Here is an 18,594-nt window from a genome sequence, read left to right on the forward strand (position 1 = left end):
TTACAAGACATGAATCTCCCTTGTTAGTAGCTCCATCAGCAGAGCAGGAAAGAAGACATTGTATAGGGATATACCTCTAAACTTGTAGAGAAAGTAGTCGTCTTCTTTTTTTCTTTAATGTGGGCAGAATTCTCTCCCTACCTTTTTTCTTGGAAGTGGCCGACCTGTTTTCAATAAATGCATGATACATGCAAGTATAAGTCTTACAGTTTTACAAAAAGCGCTAGATTTTCTCCTGATGAACAATGGAAAAACAAACGATGAGAAGTTCGATTATCTCACGTTCATTTATTTCTGTAGGTTTTATATGCTGGACTTAGTAAATTTTTCTTAAAGATAATGAACCTTACTTAAAAAAATCTTTGGGACATGGGAAAGACTCCCATGCAAAACTGAAAGTTCTGTTACAAAAATTTAGATTACCCCTCACATATGAATAGTAGTTTATTTTACAATTAAATATCAGGGTAACCTCTTACATTTCACACAACAGAAATAGTTTTAATAACTTGTAAAGGGACGGAGGAGTAATATATGTAATATATAGGTGAGAGAGAAGAGATCTAATAAAAAATCATAAAATAACACATTATCGGGACAGTATGTTCTCTTTGCAGATCTAACTAGAACTCTTGTAGTTAGACTGTAGTGAGAGTAAATTAAGTGGAAGCAGAGAACTGTGTATGTATGTTAATATTAACTAATCAGCGCACTCCATCTTTCACAGATTGTCATACTGAAGGGCAGAATATCCTCTTCACTGATGGAGAATATATTAATCAAATAGCAGCATCTAGAGATGTAAGTGTTATATATGATGGGTAAACTATTTTTACCTCACCTAATTGCTTTATTTTACAAAACGTATGCAATTTCATTTTTGCTCAAAGTTTGGCTTTTTCTTAGCTACCACAACTAAGGAAGAAATCCATGTAGCTAAAGGTAATGAGAAACTGCCATGTATGTGTATATTCACACAAGTTTGATTTGTAATGGAAATCCTTCAGATAAGTTTTAATAAAACTTTCAATAAAACTTTCAGATAAGTTTTAAGAAAAACTTCATCGTTCCTTCTGGGAAAAAAAAATATGACTTTTTAACATGTTCTTCTGTAGGGGCTCTGTGGGATAAGCTGCTTAGTGCAATTTTTATCTTAATTTCGTTTCCTGTAATTGCTTTGGTACTTGTTGGAGAATTTCAGACAGACTTAATAGAAGAGGTAGCAAAAATAGAAGCAAAAATAGAAGAGGTAGCAAAGATACACTACATTCCAGTAGAGTTTATATGAAAATTGACTATTGGCCAAAGCTGTGGAAACCCTAATAAGTGCTTCGATGAGAGGCGAAACCGTGTTAGCTGTTGTATATTTTCTTTGGCAGGCAGCTATTGCATTCATAGTTCTGGACTGGTCACTGTTTACTGCCCATGAGAAAACTGTAATACACGGATGGAGCAGGACGGGGGTGGGGCAGGGTAGGCAACAGATACTAGACATGCATCTATAAGGAAACCAGTATTAACCAATTTCCCTGTTCAGACAGCTTGTTTTTAACATGGCCAGATGAATGTACTTGTAAACAGAAACCTCTTTTAGCTACTATTTAAATAAGTCATCCTTAAACTGCACTTAGAATTTTGAGTTATGAACCAGGAGAAGTTGAGGGCTTAAAGTAAGGTTATAAATCATTGTGAAAGCAAGAGTTCTGTGGTGAAGTTGGGAGCTAATTATTTCTATATCAATTCACTATTTTCGTAGCAAATTCAAAATATTTTTAAGGTCTGTCAGATGCTTCTCTTCAGACCATTCTGTGCCATTTTCTTTTTTCCTCTGTACTAAATGTTACTTTATCTGTGTGCCATCTGATAATTTGCTCTGATATAGGATTATGCACTTAGACCGTGAAAAGTAAATCAGTGTATTTATTGTTCAATAAAAAAGTGAATATTTTATTTATTACAGGATGGCTTTGTAGTGCGAATATTTGCAACTAGTACTGAGCCAGTACTGCAACAGGAACTGCAGCTTAAGCTTGCAAGAAAATGCTTACATGCCTGTGGCATCTCATTGTTTGATCTGGAAAAAGACTTGCACATTATCAGTAAGTCCTGTTCTTTGAAGGTTAATAGTAAGCTAGTAATTCAAATAATAAGACTGAAACCCTGCCCTTCCCTTTGTTTGCCTTTATTATGTGAAGGAAGGTATAACTCCATTACAAATATCAAGAAGTATGAGGTTTTTGAAACAGCTTAAACACTGCTTGGCTCATAGTAAGCCATACAGTCATTTTGAACCACAGTCTTTCTGTCTTTTCCAGTATTTTCCTTTAGTTTATAATTATAGCATTGTTTGAAACTTAAACTTCATCACAAGGCTCACATAACATGTATTTAAGCTGTACAACTCCTTGCTGTGGGTCGGTGTTTATGAAAGTTAAAAGGACTGCTGGCTGGATTCACGGAAAAGGAATGCATTGAAAGATAGATACTAACATATTTGGAAACCGCCTTTGTGTCAGAATTTCTGAGATGGTAAACCATTGGTATCTATGAAGGTAGTTTGGAAAAGTCACTTGGCATTTGCTTTGTTTTTTTGCTATTTTAGGTGACTGCTTTTGGCAGAACAAAAGGATGTTTGGCTACATGGACCTTTTGTCTGACCAAGTGCAGTTGCTCTTACATTAGTGTTTTTTTCCTGTTTGAACAACTCCACCATGTCTAGCCCAGTAAGCCTTCTGGCAGCAAAATTTGTTTCACTTGCAGCTTTCTTAGAACCTTTGTTGTTACAAACTCTCCCTGATGGAGTTAAGTCCATACACTAATCTGTGGAACTGCCTGGTAAAACTGACTCGTTATCTGCAATCTTCCTTGCACAGGTACAGGGTTTGATGAGGAATCAGCTGTCCTTGGTGCTGGAAGAGAGTTTGCCCTTATGAAAACTGCTAGTGGAAAGGTATTGAAAATGTTTTGTAATAAACAGCAAGTTGCATCAATATATTTCTATTTTTTAAATTTAATTACTATTTTCAACAATTTCTTTTTGCCTTCTTAATATGTTAGAATGAATTTATATGACTGTATTTAAATAAATTTTCAGAGTCCTCTTTAAAGGGAAAAATGCAAATAATTGAAAACATAAGTAGTTGGAACCCTTGGGTAATCTGTGGCTTATTTGTTTGGTTGAATTTATAGGAATTTCTACAGTCACTCTTACTTAGAGACAGTGTGGGGTTTTGTTTTATATTTGAGGGAGAGAGATTACCTTTTGTCTACAAATGATGTATTAGCACACTTGCAAAAATCTTTGACTTCCTCATGACTTTCCATAAGCCATCTAACAATAGCTGTTTCTGTCTCAGTCTGTTTTTTCAGGTCCTTCAGACAATTATCATGAAATTTCCCCCATAAAAAGTTTTTGGTTGATTTTAAGTCATTTGATACATTGGTTCTGCTTAGTAGAGACTGTTTTTCAGAGGTGCTTGCACATTCACTGAAATTTAGAAATAGTTTTGCTTACTTTCACTATGACTTTTTGACATTATTTAATGTGCTTGTATGTCGGTTTGGAAAAGTAATGTTATTTCACATGTATAAGCATAGATCTTTTTTTTCCTGTGCTCAGAATTTTGTTGCTGTATTGGAATGAGGCTTTGTTATGTTCTCATCACAACAGTGAGATTCATGAAAATAATCACATATAAGCTTAACTATTTTTTCCCAGTAAAATTTAATAATACGAAACCTAGAATTTGGTCAAGCTAGAACTCTTCAGGCTATAGGAGGAGATAAATTATTTTGATCTGCAGACTGAGAGCTCTCTTGAAGTTAAAGTCAGCAAACTTCCTAGTTTTGGTCCCTTACGTTGTGTGTTTAAGCATAAAATACACTGTATAAGACATAATGAAAAATGGCTTTAAGTGCCTACATAAGTTAACACACCCATTTCATAGTGCTGTCTAGAGGAAGTCTTTTGTCCACATCAGTCATTTTGTATTTGTTCAAGTGACACGTTGTGTTTTATGTTACTGTTCACGTGCTCACTGGCCTGATGCATTTACTGAAAATAAGTTTTTTATATATATATATATATTTAAGCATATTAGCATTCATAGAAAATTAGTGGGTTTAATTATTTATATTGTATTTATACCATATTGCTTTTACAGAGACATTTCTCTTAAATGTTTTTAGCACTTAGTTTCCTCTTAATAGTTTCTCTTGAACAGTTTCTTCTTGTGTATTTAATTTGTAAAGCCAATTAGATACTAAAACTATCTGTTTCTCAGTAGAATGCATATTTCAAACCAAGTAGAATCCAGTCAGGATGTTTCTCCCATTAAATCAAAATTCATAGGTTTAGGATAGAGATAGTTATATCAGGAAAAGTTCCATACATTTTGAAATGTGATAGGCATTAAATACAGTGCAGCTTCAAACTGATACATGTTGAAGTGTTGTGGTGTAACTGCAAATGATATACTGTTTTTTTCCTAGATTTATTATACTGGCAAATATCAAAGCCTTGGAATCAAACAAGGTGGACCTTCAGCAGGAAAATGGGTTGAACTACCAATCACAAAATCTCCAAAGATTATTCAGTTCTCTGTTGGACATGATGGTTCACATGCCTTACTTGTTGCAGATGATGGAAGTATATTCTTCACAGGTTCTGCTAGTAAAGGAGAGGATGGAGAGTCAAGTATGTATTCAGTTTGCTTGATCAGTAGTTTATAAAAGCCTATTAACTACTTTTTAATTTCAAAGGAAAATCGTTAACATTTTCCAAGAACTTGAAAGCACGCCATCGGTAGAATTATTTTATGTAATAGGTATATTTTATAGGAATAGTTTTTGAGAGTTGTATTAAAGTAATTACCACATACTAAAGGGATTTGGGGTGTAAGCACAGCAGCTAATTTTGTGAAGTTATGCTTTAAGCAAAAATTGGATGTTTATGAAAACTTCACTCTTGTGAACTTTGAAACTTCCTTGTATTTCAGTAAAGTTTTCCAATGACATTAAATATTGCTGGTTTGAATTTTACCCCAATAAACAACCAGCATCACTATTTCTCTCAGCTAATGATGTTGAACTCATTTTTAGCACAGTTTGGATTCTGTGGTGGGAGTGCTATTTTAAAATTGTTCTGATAAAAGTCAGTCATATGTTCAGTCGAGAGGCCATGTAGTCTGTCTGGGAATTTGTCTAAAAATCTGAAGACCCAAACTTTTGCCTCTTCGCTGTTGTTTTAGAGAACTTTGTAAACTGGTGTTTTGCCAGCTGATGTTTCTCTATTATGGAGAAATTATAGAAAAATAATACAAAAATAATGCCCAAAATTAAATATTTCACGTTTGGAAACAGGCTGTTGTGTTAGTTTGTGTGAGATTTAGGTGGGGTGGGGAACGGCAAAGACTTTAATAATGCTGGAATTTTTGTGCCTCAGTGTAGTCAGTCAGAAATATCAAATTCAAGTCTTTATGCAGTACTAGATGGTTAGAATTTAAAATAGAATTTTAAAATAGATTTCAAGTGTGTATGTGTGGGGGTATATATGTGTATATATGTACAACATGAGGTTGGACCCAGCTTTATCTCAATTTACTGTATAGTAGTTTTACCTTTCAATGACGCTGTTAACTAAAAATCATTGGGCACCATATACAAGGTATGGCATTGCTCATTTTGAAACAAAACACATATAGCCTAGTGTTACTGTGAAAGATCAACTACATGGACAGTATTCTCCAAGAATGTGTATTTTTTCCCATATGACATAACTAAAATACAGGCAAGAACATATTATATCATAACATAGTTGATAATGCATGTAGAGGGGATTCTTGAATGTGCTCAAGGGACAGGAAGTTAGTATTACTCCTGTATAAAAGTCTGTGGATAACAAACATTGTATCAGCCGCAGTAACCTTGTAGAGTTTTAAATGCAAATCTACTGAAAATTGCATGGAACAAAATCGTATTTCTTCCGTCAGTAAATTTAGAGTAAATTTAAGAGATTTAATCATTTTAGGCAAAAAGATTTCAGAAAATATATTTAAAAGCAGAAATTTCAAGATTTACTTGGGCAATTATTTGGAACTTACCTAAATACAAATTATTCTTTTTGTTGTATTAAAATAATCTACAATTTCAGATGAAACAGAAGTTTAACACTTTGAAGTAAATTGCTGTTACTGCTTTTGTTTGAGTAACGGGAATTGAAGTGGATTTCAACACTAGGTCTTTTTACTGGAGAATGTGATCAGGAACCTGATCAGTCTATTCTCAGTTCTTTAAAAAGTTCAACTGTATTCAGACTGATCTAGTTGTCTTTGTCACTCTGTAATTTGGCTTAGAGTGGATGTGCTCAAACTTTACAATTTTTTTCTGATTTCTTTTAAACCTAGGCAGGAAGATATGGATTTCTGCCTGCAAAGTGCATGTACACGTTCTCTGTAGAGAACGTTAACTGTTAGCAATTAAAGGTAGCTTCTCAGTTCTCTGACTTGGGTGAAGTTCATAGGCAGGAATAGTAGCTGTTAATTGTTTCATCTGGTCTTTAGCTGTTCTTTTATTGTTTTGTTTAAGAACAGAGTGCAAACAATCTGGGTGTTTTTTTCTTGTTGTTGTTTATTTTTAATAATTTTCAGTACTTCTCTTTTCACCTTATAGGAATCTGTTAAGACTCAACTGTTTTTAAGTATCATTTTAATAAATCATTTAATAAACAGGGAATTTAATATTTTTCTTTAGAAATTAACAACAAAACTTTTAATTGTATAGCTTACTTTGCATATATTGTCACATATTTTTCTGAGGTGGCATTGAAGACTTTAGTATTTTTGGTTTTTTTGGACTATATATTGCTTTGTAAAGCTCATGAAGTATGAGGCCAGTTCAGTGTATATATAATAAAAAAAAAAGCATGAAGATTCATTACAAGGATATCAACTCATGACTTTTTTTTGCAATTGAATTTTGAGAGAAACCAGTGCAATCCAGTAAAAATTAGACTGGGAGATCATATAGATGGATTTTTTTCAGTAGTATTCTGAAAACTAAACCCTATTTAGAAAACAAATGTTATTATGTATTCAGAGCTTTCTTGTAAAATGACATGTACTTTATTAATTTATTTAAAGCTAAAAGCAGACGGCAGTCAAAACCATATAAGCCTAAAAAAATCATCAAAATGGAAGGAAAGATTGTGATATCTACAGCTTGCAATAATGGAAGCAGTTCTGTAATTTCAAAAGATGGAGAACTCTACATGTTTGGAAAAGATGCCATTTACTCTGATAGTACAAGTAAGCTAATATTTGTCTTTTAAATGATTTCTTAAATAGAGCAAATGAAATTAGTTTGAAGTTTTTAGCCTGTGGAAATGATGTTTGTGTGTTTCTTACTCTCCTAATAAATTTCTGAATTTCTGCTGGTTCAGCCAGATATGACAGAAGAATAGAAAGACAAGACAGAGTTTCCTTAAGTTCTGTAAAAATATATAGCAGCACCAGGGACAAACTCCCAAATGAATGTATCCACTAAGGGAAAAAAAATAAAATCAGTTGTGTTCTTAATATAACACTTGACAGCCACACAGGAAAGTCAGAAAAATGAGACATATTGTGGACAAAGTCTGCAGGAAACCAGGCCTTATAAGTTTCTCTGCGCACAAAATAGCCTGTTTTGATTTTGTTTATGATCCTGTACATCTCTATTTAAACAAAATTTTAAAGAAATAAAGCCAATGGGACTATGACACCTTTAGAATTGTTTTATAAAATTAGTGATTTAGGGCAGGATTTATTTTACTTCTGGCTTTTTTCTTTTTGCAGTAGACATGATCTAGGATTAATGCTCTTTTCACTTCTTACTCTAGCACTTGTTTCCCTTATCCATTATACTTCTGCCTTACTGTTAACTTAATAGTTGTCAGTATTCATTAGCAATTGTGTAATACTGCAGAAGTTTTCATCTCAAGTAGAAAGTGCAATAAACCACTCAACTATTCTGTGTCATATAGGTTTAGTAACAGATTTGAAAGGCCACTTTGTGACTCAAGTAGCCATGGGCAAAGCTCACACCTGTGTGTTAATGAAAAACGGAGAAGTTTGGACATTTGGCGTAAATAATAAAGGACAATGTGGAAGAGACACAGGCTCCATGAGCCAGGGAGGAAAAGGTGAGGAACCTACATTTTTCCTTTTGTTTCGTGTGCTGGAAAATATCACAAGTAAAAAAGCATAACTATTTATTTAAAATATAATTGTAATGCTAACGCTTAAGCACATACAGTGTACTTTAAAAGAAAAAAAACACAACAAAGCAGGCATGCACAAATGCTTCTGCTTCAAAAACATTTGGTTTTGTACATACTAATAAAACTAGCTTTGTAAAAAATCTCATTTACTTTTGTTGGCAAAAAAGCTTTTCTTTAAAACAACTGAATAAAACCAAACCTCATTATTCCTTTTCTTAGTTGTGAAGGCTAGATACATGCCCCAGCTCACGCTTGGAAAAGTTTCAGAGGTGTCATTGTGCTGACTGAGCATACAAATCAGACATTTGTAGTTGTTCCTTTTAAAATCTGATCTGTGAATGTTCTTCAGATCTTTTTCAGTAGCCACTGCTGAGCTCTGAAAACAGATGTTTATTCTTTCAATATCCCAATTAGGTTTTGGAGTTGAGAACATGGCAACAGCAATGGATGAAGATCTAGAAGAGGAACTGGATGAAAAAGATGAGAAGTCCATGATGTGTCCTCCAGGCATGCATAAATGGAAGCTGGAGCAGTGCATGGTGTGCACTGTATGTGGGGATTGCACAGGCTATGGAGCTAGCTGCGTTAGTAGTGGCCGTCCTGACAGAGTTCCTGGAGGGTAAGCAGACATACGGAAATAGACTTACTGTAGTGGGTTGAACAGGTAAAGCATGTGTTGAATTCAAACTGAGCTGTTGTGTTCTTAAACTTCAATGTAAGATAATATATTTAAACAGGTACGTGCTTTTAAAATCAGAAATAAGTGAAATTTTTTGTAAATAGCTTGTAATGGTTGTAGCTTATTTAAATGCTTTTTAAAAATTTCTTTAGGATATACCTTTTTCTTTACTAGAAGCTGTTGAATACGACCAATAATATAGATTGTCTCTTGCCAAACATGTCTCTTGAAAGGCACTTAGAGAACAAAGCTATTATCAGACTTAGTCAGCATGGGTTCATGAAGGAAAAGTCCTGCCTTAGTAATTTGATCTTCTACGATAAGGTCACCCACAGTGAATGAAGGGAAGGTGGTAGACATAATCTTTCTGGGTTTCAGTAACGCTTTTGCTACTGCCCCTTACAGTGTCATTCTGGGTAATTGTCCAGCTGTGCTTTGAACAGGTTCACACTATGCTGAGTGGTGAACTGGCTGAACAGCAAAGTGCAGAGGGTTGTGAATAGGGCTACATTTGGCTGGTGACTGGTCACCAGTGGTTCCCAAGGGCAGAATCCTAGGGCCAGTTCTGTTCAGCATTTTTATCGATGATCTGGATGCAGGAGTTGCTGCAAACTTAGCAAGTTTGCTCGTGATACCGAACTGGGAGGTGCTGTTGACTCTGTAGGGATGAGAGGCCTTACAGAGGGACCTAGATAGAGTGGAGCATTGGACAGTCAGCAACAAAGGAAAATGCTGGGTTCTGCACCTGGGACGCAGTAATGCTGGGCACAGGTAAAGACTGGGAGATCAGTGACCAGAGAGCAGCCCTGCAGAAAGGGATCTGAGTGTGCTAGCTGACAGCAGGCCCAACAGGAGCCAGCAGTATGCCCTGGCAGCCAAGAAAGCAAACCGCATAGCCAGCCAGTCAAAAGAGGTGATTCTCCTGCCATATTTAGCATCGTTGTGGCCTCATCTTGAATATTGCATACAGTTCTGGACCCCACAATATAAAAATGATGCCAAGATGCTTGAGTGTGTCCAGAGGAGGGCAGCAATGCTGATAACAGGGTGGGAAGTCATGGAGAGGCTGAGGACACTTGGGTTGTCTAGTTTGGAGGAAAGGAGGCTCAGAGGTAACCTCGTTGTCCTCTGCATCTTCCCGAGGAGCGGAAGTGAAGAGGGAAGTGCTGGCCTCTTATGTGTGGTAACCAAGGATGTGCCGTGAGGGAATGGCACAAAGATGCGCCAGGAGAGGTTGAGACTAGACATTGGAAAAATACCGTGAGGTTGGTCAAACACTGGTATGACCCAAACACCTAGCAAGGTGCTTGATTGCCCAGGCCTGTCAGTGTTCAAGAGGCATTTACATAATGCCCTTATTAATATGCTTTAAGTTTTGATTAGCCCTAAAGTGGTCAGTCAGTGGCTGTTGGACCTAATGATCTCTGTAGGTCCCTTCCAATTGAACTATTGTATTTTACTTACAGAGCTGTTAGCTACAGGATAACCTTTCTTTGTCCTATGATGGAAGATTTTATCTTGGTCTTCCATTTTATTTTATCTGTTACTTCAGGTTTGAGCAGCATAAAGGACCACTGCTTTGCACATTGCCATTACTTTCTCCAGCATTGCATGTGCTCGCTGTTTCCCTGTTTGTGTTTTCATGTAGTGTGCATTTAATTAAACAAAGAAACATTATGCCGAGAAGTCAGTTCAGGTGTGTGTTGTCAGTGTATGCTCCCAGGCACCATGCAACAGCATCTAGGATATAAACTAGTTATACTTTCTGTTTATCTTGGGAAGAATTACGTTATTAGTTTGTTCTATTTGTGAGCATGTATGTTTTAATTACCAAGGCATCAATAATGCATGAGAATTAAAAGTGTTGATAAAGTAACTCTGTTTGCTGCAGAATCTGTGGCTGTGGCTCAGGTGAGTCGGGCTGCGCTGTTTGTGGCTGCTGCAAGGCGTGTGCTAGAGAACTGGATGGCCAGGAGGCAAGGCAAAGAGGAATCCTTGATGCTGTAAAAGAGATGATACCTTTAGATCTCTTACTGGGTAAGTGATATGAAATTAGGAAGATTACTTTTATTTTTTTATCTTACTACGATTTTTTATTTCCAGTTGAAGTGGGGTTTTTCATTTGTTTCCTTTGATACTTCTGTTTTTACTCTTTAAGTAAAATCAGTCCTATTGCTGACTTTTGAAACCTGAGTTGGAATAACAGGTTAGTGTAGAAATAGGTGTTCTTTTCAGTTAATACTTTTGCTTGCATTTTATTTTTTTTGTGTTATATGATAAAAACTTTACCATAACTTATGCAGTTCTTTCCTCGCAACTTCTGGACTTAGATGATAATTTTAGTATAAGAGTGTTAAAATGGATAAAATATAACTTATCAGGCAGATTTGTTTATAGTTAGTGTAGCAAAGTGGGATCATTCTGGTAAGTGAAACGTTTTAAATTTTTCTTTGCTATAGATATGAGTGTGCCATTTTGACCTGTGTGGTTGGGATACTAAGGCTGATCCTACAAAGTTGTTCTTGCCCATTTTTGATAGCTTGAGTTTTTCTATGATCTTATTTGGAGACATGGCAAAAGATGGGAAATATAATTTCTTGAGAAATTCTTCTTTCTCAGAATTTATTGGAGTAGGTATGTTGCCAGGAGTATGGAAATTACTTAAAAACGCACATGCACATTAGGAACGCCACCTTAAGTCTTTCCTTGTTCTAAGATCTGTTATAGTAGCATTTTTAATATTATATTCTCTCTACTTACATCTAGGCAGTTTCAGATTTTAGGAGATTTTGCTAGGTCCAACTTTTCTTCCTTTTTTAATTTTTTTTATATATTTGTTTTTTATATTTATTCTTTCTTCCTTATTTTTTTTAGATTTAAGTAGAGGCCTTAATCCTGCATAGAAGCCGTATCCGATATAGAAAAGGAGCGTAAAACAATCATATGCTTAAGTTAAAATATTTGTGCATCTCACCAATTTTTATTTTTTTTTTGAAAAGTAGTCATCAAAAATCTTATGCTATAATTTGAATGTGAGTTTTTTTCCACATAAAAGTTAACTGGAGTGTTTCTCTTGATAAGTTATTCTAACACTAAGGACCCCCTAATGTTACAGAAGTAGATTTATGCTGTATTGCACTGACAGTGAATGTAACAACAGCATCTCTGCTTAACAGCTCTATTTTCATTTATGACCAAGGATGAGTTAAGGTTTTTGTGTTTACCCCTGCTTTGCTAACTCCTCTCCTAGCAGGATAGATAGCTCTTGGTCCTGTGTTGGGCTTTGGCATAGTTTAAGGTGAGCGCATTGAATTGATTAAGTCACATTTGCCTGGAGAACAGTGACAGTGCTTCAAGGTGCATTGTTTTATCTGATGTCAGGGCCACAGTTTATATATGTATATAAAATTGCTACAATTTCCTGAAGAAACATTGAAAAAAGGCAGTGCAAACAGCAGTTGTGTTGTTGTGTTCATTCAAGATGATCCATGGTACAAAAGTGCTTATCAGTACATTTTGAATTCATATTAAATTAGCTAGTTGTTAAATAAGTCAGGATTTACATACAGATATGTCCATGTGTTAAAGTAATCAAATGTTTATTATTGACATTTTATTTTATGATTGTTTATGTTTGTCATTTGTGTTTATGTTTGTTAATAAACCCTTCTGATTTTTTGGGGGGAAAAATTGAGATAACTATGATAACAGATAAGTAACCATAAATATGTAATAAAGTAATAAGCTTGATAAAAATTATTAAATACTAATCAGTAATGTTGAAATTGTGGCAGATTCATGAAAATCAAAATTCAAAGAAAAGGTCTAGTACTCTTAAGAAATATTGCTCATCTCCTTTTTTTTTTTTTCCCCCTAAATATTTTGTAAGAGCCACATAAGGGACAGGTAGGAAGTTGGCTTCAGTTTCCATTTACTAAACTTCCACTGGGGTTTATTACTCTCATAATACGTAAAACTATCTTTAAAAATTGTTTTGTTTTCTTAATCTGTGTAGCTGTCCCTGTTCCTGGAGTAAATATTGAAGAACACCTTCAGTTACGGCAAGAAGAAAAGCGGCAGCGTGTAAACAGGAGACACAGACTGGAAGAAGGAAGAGGTAAGTGACTTAGTGATGAGAGGCTTGAATAGTCTAAGCAAACTTACTGTTTTCTAGGAATGGAAATTAACTACTTTTGTTAATTAGGCTGATACAGTAATCAAACACAAATCAGAACCTAAAAAACTAGCTTATGTTATTTCGCCTTCTTTAGGAATATTGGGAGAAGTCTATGCATTTGTTAATGTGTATTCATTAAAATTTCAGTGGTGAAGAGTAGCATTTTGTATTAATTTTATGTAGTCAATTTTCACTTTTGTTGTTTCAAAATGGAATAATAATTATTTACTGTAAATGCTTAAACTGTCTTTATACAGAAAGACTTAAAATGTGTGCAAGCTTGTCCAGTGCTCATTTTCTATAGTATGAATTATTTATTATAAATTATTAATGAATTTTTGTACTATAATAGTAAGCAAAATTTATTGGTTTATAAAATGAAATTTTCTTTATTTGAATAGCCTGAAATGATCCAGTACACTGATGAAATTAAACAAAAAACACTGGATCATTTCAAAGTTTTACTGCTTTCTGTATTACCTACCTCAGGAATTATTGTTGATATTCTAAACAAACAGACTGTTTAGACAAGATTTCAGCACTGTTCTTTTTTTTAATATATCTCAGAATCTTAATCTGTTAAATAATTAAAGTTGAGAGATTTTAGATTGATAGAACTCATAATATTTTAGTGAAGCATGCTGATGTGGTTGGTAATATTATTGTGCACTGGGGAGAGGAACAATTTTGTTGAAATTTTATGGTGTTTAAGCTTCTGCTGTGTTAGTAATGCTACATTTTGATTCTGTCACTAATGTCTGATTTGTATTTTTTATAAATAACTTCTTTTAAGATTTAGCTAGTTTTTTTTTTTTTCCTAAGATATAGTGTACATTGTGATCAAACTTATTTCTTAGAGTCCAAGCCAGTGAACCTTGTGGGGCAACTTTTGGTTTTATTTAATTTGCCTATAAGAAATTACTAGCATTATCACAAGTAAGGAACAAGGAAAAAGAGAGCCTACGGATGTGGAGTATAACAGAATATTTTTCTTTGAATCTTTGCAATTAATTTTAGCTTTGCGGTAGAGAGGGGGAAGCCTTTATTTTTTTTCTGTCATATTGGACCTGCGTGCTGCTGTCAAATATTAGGGACAGTTAACAACACCTCAGAAAGGTAATAGTGACAGAGCCAGAAAGTAAATTTTCAGTTGGAGGAAAGGGGAAGAAGAGCAGAGGAACACTTCAGAGAAAACCAGAGCAGCTTGTCCCTTTTGTATGCCATCTGTCTCTTAAAAATGTTCTGAATCTAAGTCTCAGATGATCAATATTAGGCACATGTTGTTATTGTTGGTTTGATAGGTGTAGGGGGCTGTAGTTAAAGTGATGTTGCTTGTTGCATGCATCCACATTATCTGAATCAGAGCACAGACATTGCATAGCTCTGTGTATATTGGAGGTAGTGGGTATGTCTAGCTGGAAGAGTGGAGATTAGTCTGCTGTTTCAGTTCAGAATGACTTAAGTAATGAAGCTGGGAATAGTGTTTCACGAATACCTAGAGAAATCTTGATTTATACAATCAAGTGTTAATCAGATGAAAAATTTGGTGTTTTGTTGTTCATCCGTCCAAATGCTGTAGTTTTCCATGAACTAGTGGGAAGAATAGCACCGTTCTTGAGAACTGATGTTGCTCTTCTGTTTTCATGAGGGAGAGAGACTGGGAACATTTAAATACCTATTGGATACTCATTTTGGTGTGCAAAATGTTTTGCAACCTGAAAAAACTTAGTTATACCAATTTTAAAAAGAATAAGCAGGCTGCTTAGTATACCCAAAAGTTTTAATATTTGTGGATCTCTAACTGAACAAATCCTCACGAGCTGAAATAGCTATTTAGTGAGCCAAAGAAAGGTTTTAACCTTTCACTTCTCTGAAAACTTTGGTTGATTGCTTAAAGGCCAGGTTAGCTCTCGTAGAGGCCTTCCTTCAGGTAGGTAGGATTTTGTTAGGATTATGATTTCTGGGTTTTGGGTGTTAAAGTGTGGTATTTGCTCTCTTATGCAAGATCAGGGAGAAACAAAGCATGGATAGCTTCTTATGTAGTCAAGAATAGGATCCATCACTGAATGTTGCTGATCACTCTTCAGTTACATGCAGTGACCTTTATTCAATACAAATATTCTCTCAGTAGATCTTCAAAGTCTTGTAGACAAGATGACTCTGAAAACTTTGTAAGTGAATATAGGAATATTTCATTCCTAAACCAAACAAAGAAAACACACAAAGAAACCCCTCACTCCTCTCCCGCTGAATGTGCTGAAATAGGAGTGAGGTTTAGGACAAAGGTACAAGAGTACCAATAGTGGAAGTAAACTGATTTCCACATTGCAAGATTCAAGTTGGCTAATTTGTGCTCCTTTAACAGGAAAAAAGCAGCTTTATTCTTTTTGAAATGTACACTTAGAATGTCTCCAAATTTAATTTTGTTACAGTTACTTACCTCTGTAACAGTGCTGCATTGGAATTAAGGGAGAAATTGGAGTCTATGTCTACAGGTATAATCATTTAACTCCTTTAAGAGGTCTGTTGTGGAGGATGATGAGTATGCTTAACTTCATTTGCATTGTTCAACAAACATAAAGTGAATTTCAGTATTCTGGGATGAAAAAGTAGTTGTCATTGGTAGCTGTAATACAAATGGCCTAGTTAAATGTTACTGTATTTTCAATCAAGAGCAGTTAACTCCTCATCTTTCAACACCTTCCAAATCAAAGTAGCCTGCCAGTGTTGTAATGGACAGGTTTATGTGCTGTTTAGCAGCACAACTTGGAGTGGTTAGTAACTTCAGAAATTTTTGCTGTTTAAACTGAAGGTTTCTTTTTTTTTTTTTTTGTCTCGAAATGGCAGCTGCAACTTATTAGACGATACTTGCCAGAATAGAATTGTAACTAGTAAATCATTAGTAAGTCTACAATCAGTTGATATTTTTCCTTCACTCAAGAAAGAACTTTTATTTTAGTGACGCATTAGAGCCTTAAAATTAACAATGGAAAAGTGTTTCAGTTTTGGCTAATACATTTAGTATTTGAAAAAAAACTTGAGAGTTCCTTAATCTTGGTTAGATTTCTCTGCACTTTTCAGTGCAGTATGTTCAGTTGGCCAGTTTTGCTTCCTTTTGGTCATGGTGTTAGAGCTGCTTCACTCAGCTTCTAGCTCTGTGGCTGTAGGGCAAGAGCAAAGAAGAGGGCTTAAAATCAATTACACGTTTTTAAGTCTTTTAAATGACCTCGTGAGAGATTTAGAAGCTGCTGTGAATACAGATGGTTATGCTAAATCCTAATATCCCAATGTAATGACTGATGGATTTTTATCAGCTCTTCACTGTCTCTCTCAAAATCTGGTGAGAAGTGAAGGAACTGATGTACAATACTGCACCATACAAACATGTTTGTTGGTTTTTTTCAGGCTGTTTGGGGGGCTTGATAGGAGTGGTGAGGGGTGAGTGTAGAAGTAGTTGCACTGTCTTCTTTCCCCTGCTAATGAAGAAGTTTTGTATGTTAGAATATTCAGAACATGGTTTGACTATTTTTCCATTCCTGTCAAACACCAGTTTTCTAGTCTTGAGGATATTAAGTTATGCCTTAATGGACTCATTGTACACTAAGTGTAACGTAGCTTAGATTACCATTTTCTGAGTGAGCTAATCTGGAGAGCTGTCCCTGCAATTTTTTCAGATTGGGATTTGAAGTAGTAGAAGTAGAATTTCAGTTTATTGCTTAAATATAATTCTGTTAGTGGTGGGTTTTTTTGTTTGTTTTGTTTTAGAAGGCTGCGAGAATTTAAAAACAGCTTTTTAAAGATCTATATTTAATACACTAAAAGATACAGAAATAGCTGTTAATACGATGATTACAAAGGGCCTCTTCATTCACTGATATTTCACTACTTTACTCTTGCTCAGCCTGTGATGTAAAACTTCTAGATGATCACTACTGAGATACAGATTTGGTGTTTAACCAGGGGTTTGGCTTTTGATGCCCATACAGAAGGGGAAAATTATTTTCTTTCAATCTTATTCTACTTGGAAGAAAAAGAAATCTGGAAAATAATTAATATTAGTCAAAGCTGTTTTGTACTGAGTCAGTGTTATCTGAGGCTTCATATATTTGAGCAATTTTATACTTTTCTGAAGTGTAGCTAATTCAGTTATTTCAGCAATTAGTTTTACTGTGGCAGGCTGAGTATCAGTTAAATCTGTTTAACTAACATCTGCTCAAGGCACTACAAGCTTGAAATCAGTTTGTCAGTAACACTGTTCTTTGCTCATTGCTGAGCATATACTTAAATATACAGCAGAACTGTCTACTCATATACAATAATTTTCATTTAATATTAGTGCAGCTTTTTTCCATAAATTTATTTAAGTATTTATGTTGATGCTTTCAGGACCTGGAAGTTTTATTTGTTTCAAAGTTTCTTAAAACAAAAACTTTGTACTTGTATACATATAAATTGTATCAAACTCATACCTGACTTTGTGTTTTAAGAAAGCTTTCAAGAGAAGGTTGTGTGTTTTTGTCCTTAATTACCAGCAGGTAAGGTTTTGTGAAGTTACATTGTTATACTTGAGTTTATGACTTCTGTCTGAAAGAGGTGATGATCGTTAATAAAGCTGATTTTTAAAATAGAAATCTTTATATTTGTTACTGTTTTAGAACTCAGATTTGCCATAGATATAGCGAAAGCAGTTGCTTTATATTTAGTGGTTTAGTTTATCTTATACATACAGAAATGCATCTTTCACATTTGTTTAACAGTAAGTACACAGTCAAGTATTTAGAAGAGAGAAAGTGCCAAAATTATTATCATAAATATTACTTCCATCTCATTTTCTCATACCCACCCCAGTTGTCTTGCATGCTTTTGTTGGCTAGTCTGCATCTCTTTTTGACCATAAAAAGCCCTAGCAATTTTTCCTCCAGACCTGATTTATACAGCTTAACTGTCAGTAGTAAAGAACTTTAAGAACAAAGGAAGAGGAATGTAATCCATTTTTACTTTCAGTGTTTTGAACAAAAGAAGCAAACTGTAGCAGAGGACAATAAAACAAAAATGAACCTTAGTGCCTGCATCACACAGTGTCAATTTACACAAATAAATAAAAAAAAATGCTGTGATAATAAATTGCCACTCATCATCTGAAAAAACACAGTTTTAAAGAATGTGCAGTTAACAATTAATATGGCCTCATAAGATTATTAAGATTGTTTTTTGTTTGTTTTTTACCTTAAACCTAGAAGTATGGGTATCTTAGTATCTTAGTAAAATATGTTCCACTTTTAACTAAGTATTTGTCCTTAGTTTCATTTTTTGAAATAACCTTCAAAGTTTACCTACTGTTGACCTGTTAGATAGGTTTTTTTTTTGTATATTAAGAGTTTGTCTCTGTATTTTATTGTTTCCTAAAACAGTCTGTTCTTTTTCTTACAAACATTCAAGAAGACAAAAATAGGGTTTTACGATGGAAAGTATCATTGAAAC

At 34.6% G+C, this 18,594-nt stretch overlaps 1 protein-coding gene across 8 annotated transcripts in view; it reads left to right on the plus strand.

Moving 5' to 3' along the window:
- Window positions 1-18,594, plus strand: part of MYCBP2 (MYC binding protein 2) — a 197,523-nt gene that overhangs the window by 47,421 nt on the left and 131,508 nt on the right. For all 8 annotated transcript variants that reach the window (XM_083820540.1, XM_083820544.1, XM_083820543.1 and 5 more), the window contains exons 9-17: window positions 728-801; window positions 1,961-2,099; window positions 2,874-2,950; window positions 4,492-4,696; window positions 7,140-7,304; window positions 8,021-8,179; window positions 8,672-8,876; window positions 10,828-10,973; window positions 12,952-13,053. In XM_083820540.1, the coding sequence (XP_083676666.1) occupies window positions 728-801; window positions 1,961-2,099; window positions 2,874-2,950; window positions 4,492-4,696; window positions 7,140-7,304; window positions 8,021-8,179; window positions 8,672-8,876; window positions 10,828-10,973; window positions 12,952-13,053 (1,272 nt within the window). The remainder of the gene's footprint in view (window positions 1-727; window positions 802-1,960; window positions 2,100-2,873; window positions 2,951-4,491; window positions 4,697-7,139; window positions 7,305-8,020; window positions 8,180-8,671; window positions 8,877-10,827; window positions 10,974-12,951; window positions 13,054-18,594) is intronic.

Source organism: Anser anser (assembly GCF_964211835.1).
Source record: "Anser anser genome assembly, chromosome: 1".
NCBI lineage: Eukaryota > Metazoa > Chordata > Aves > Anseriformes > Anatidae > Anser > Anser anser.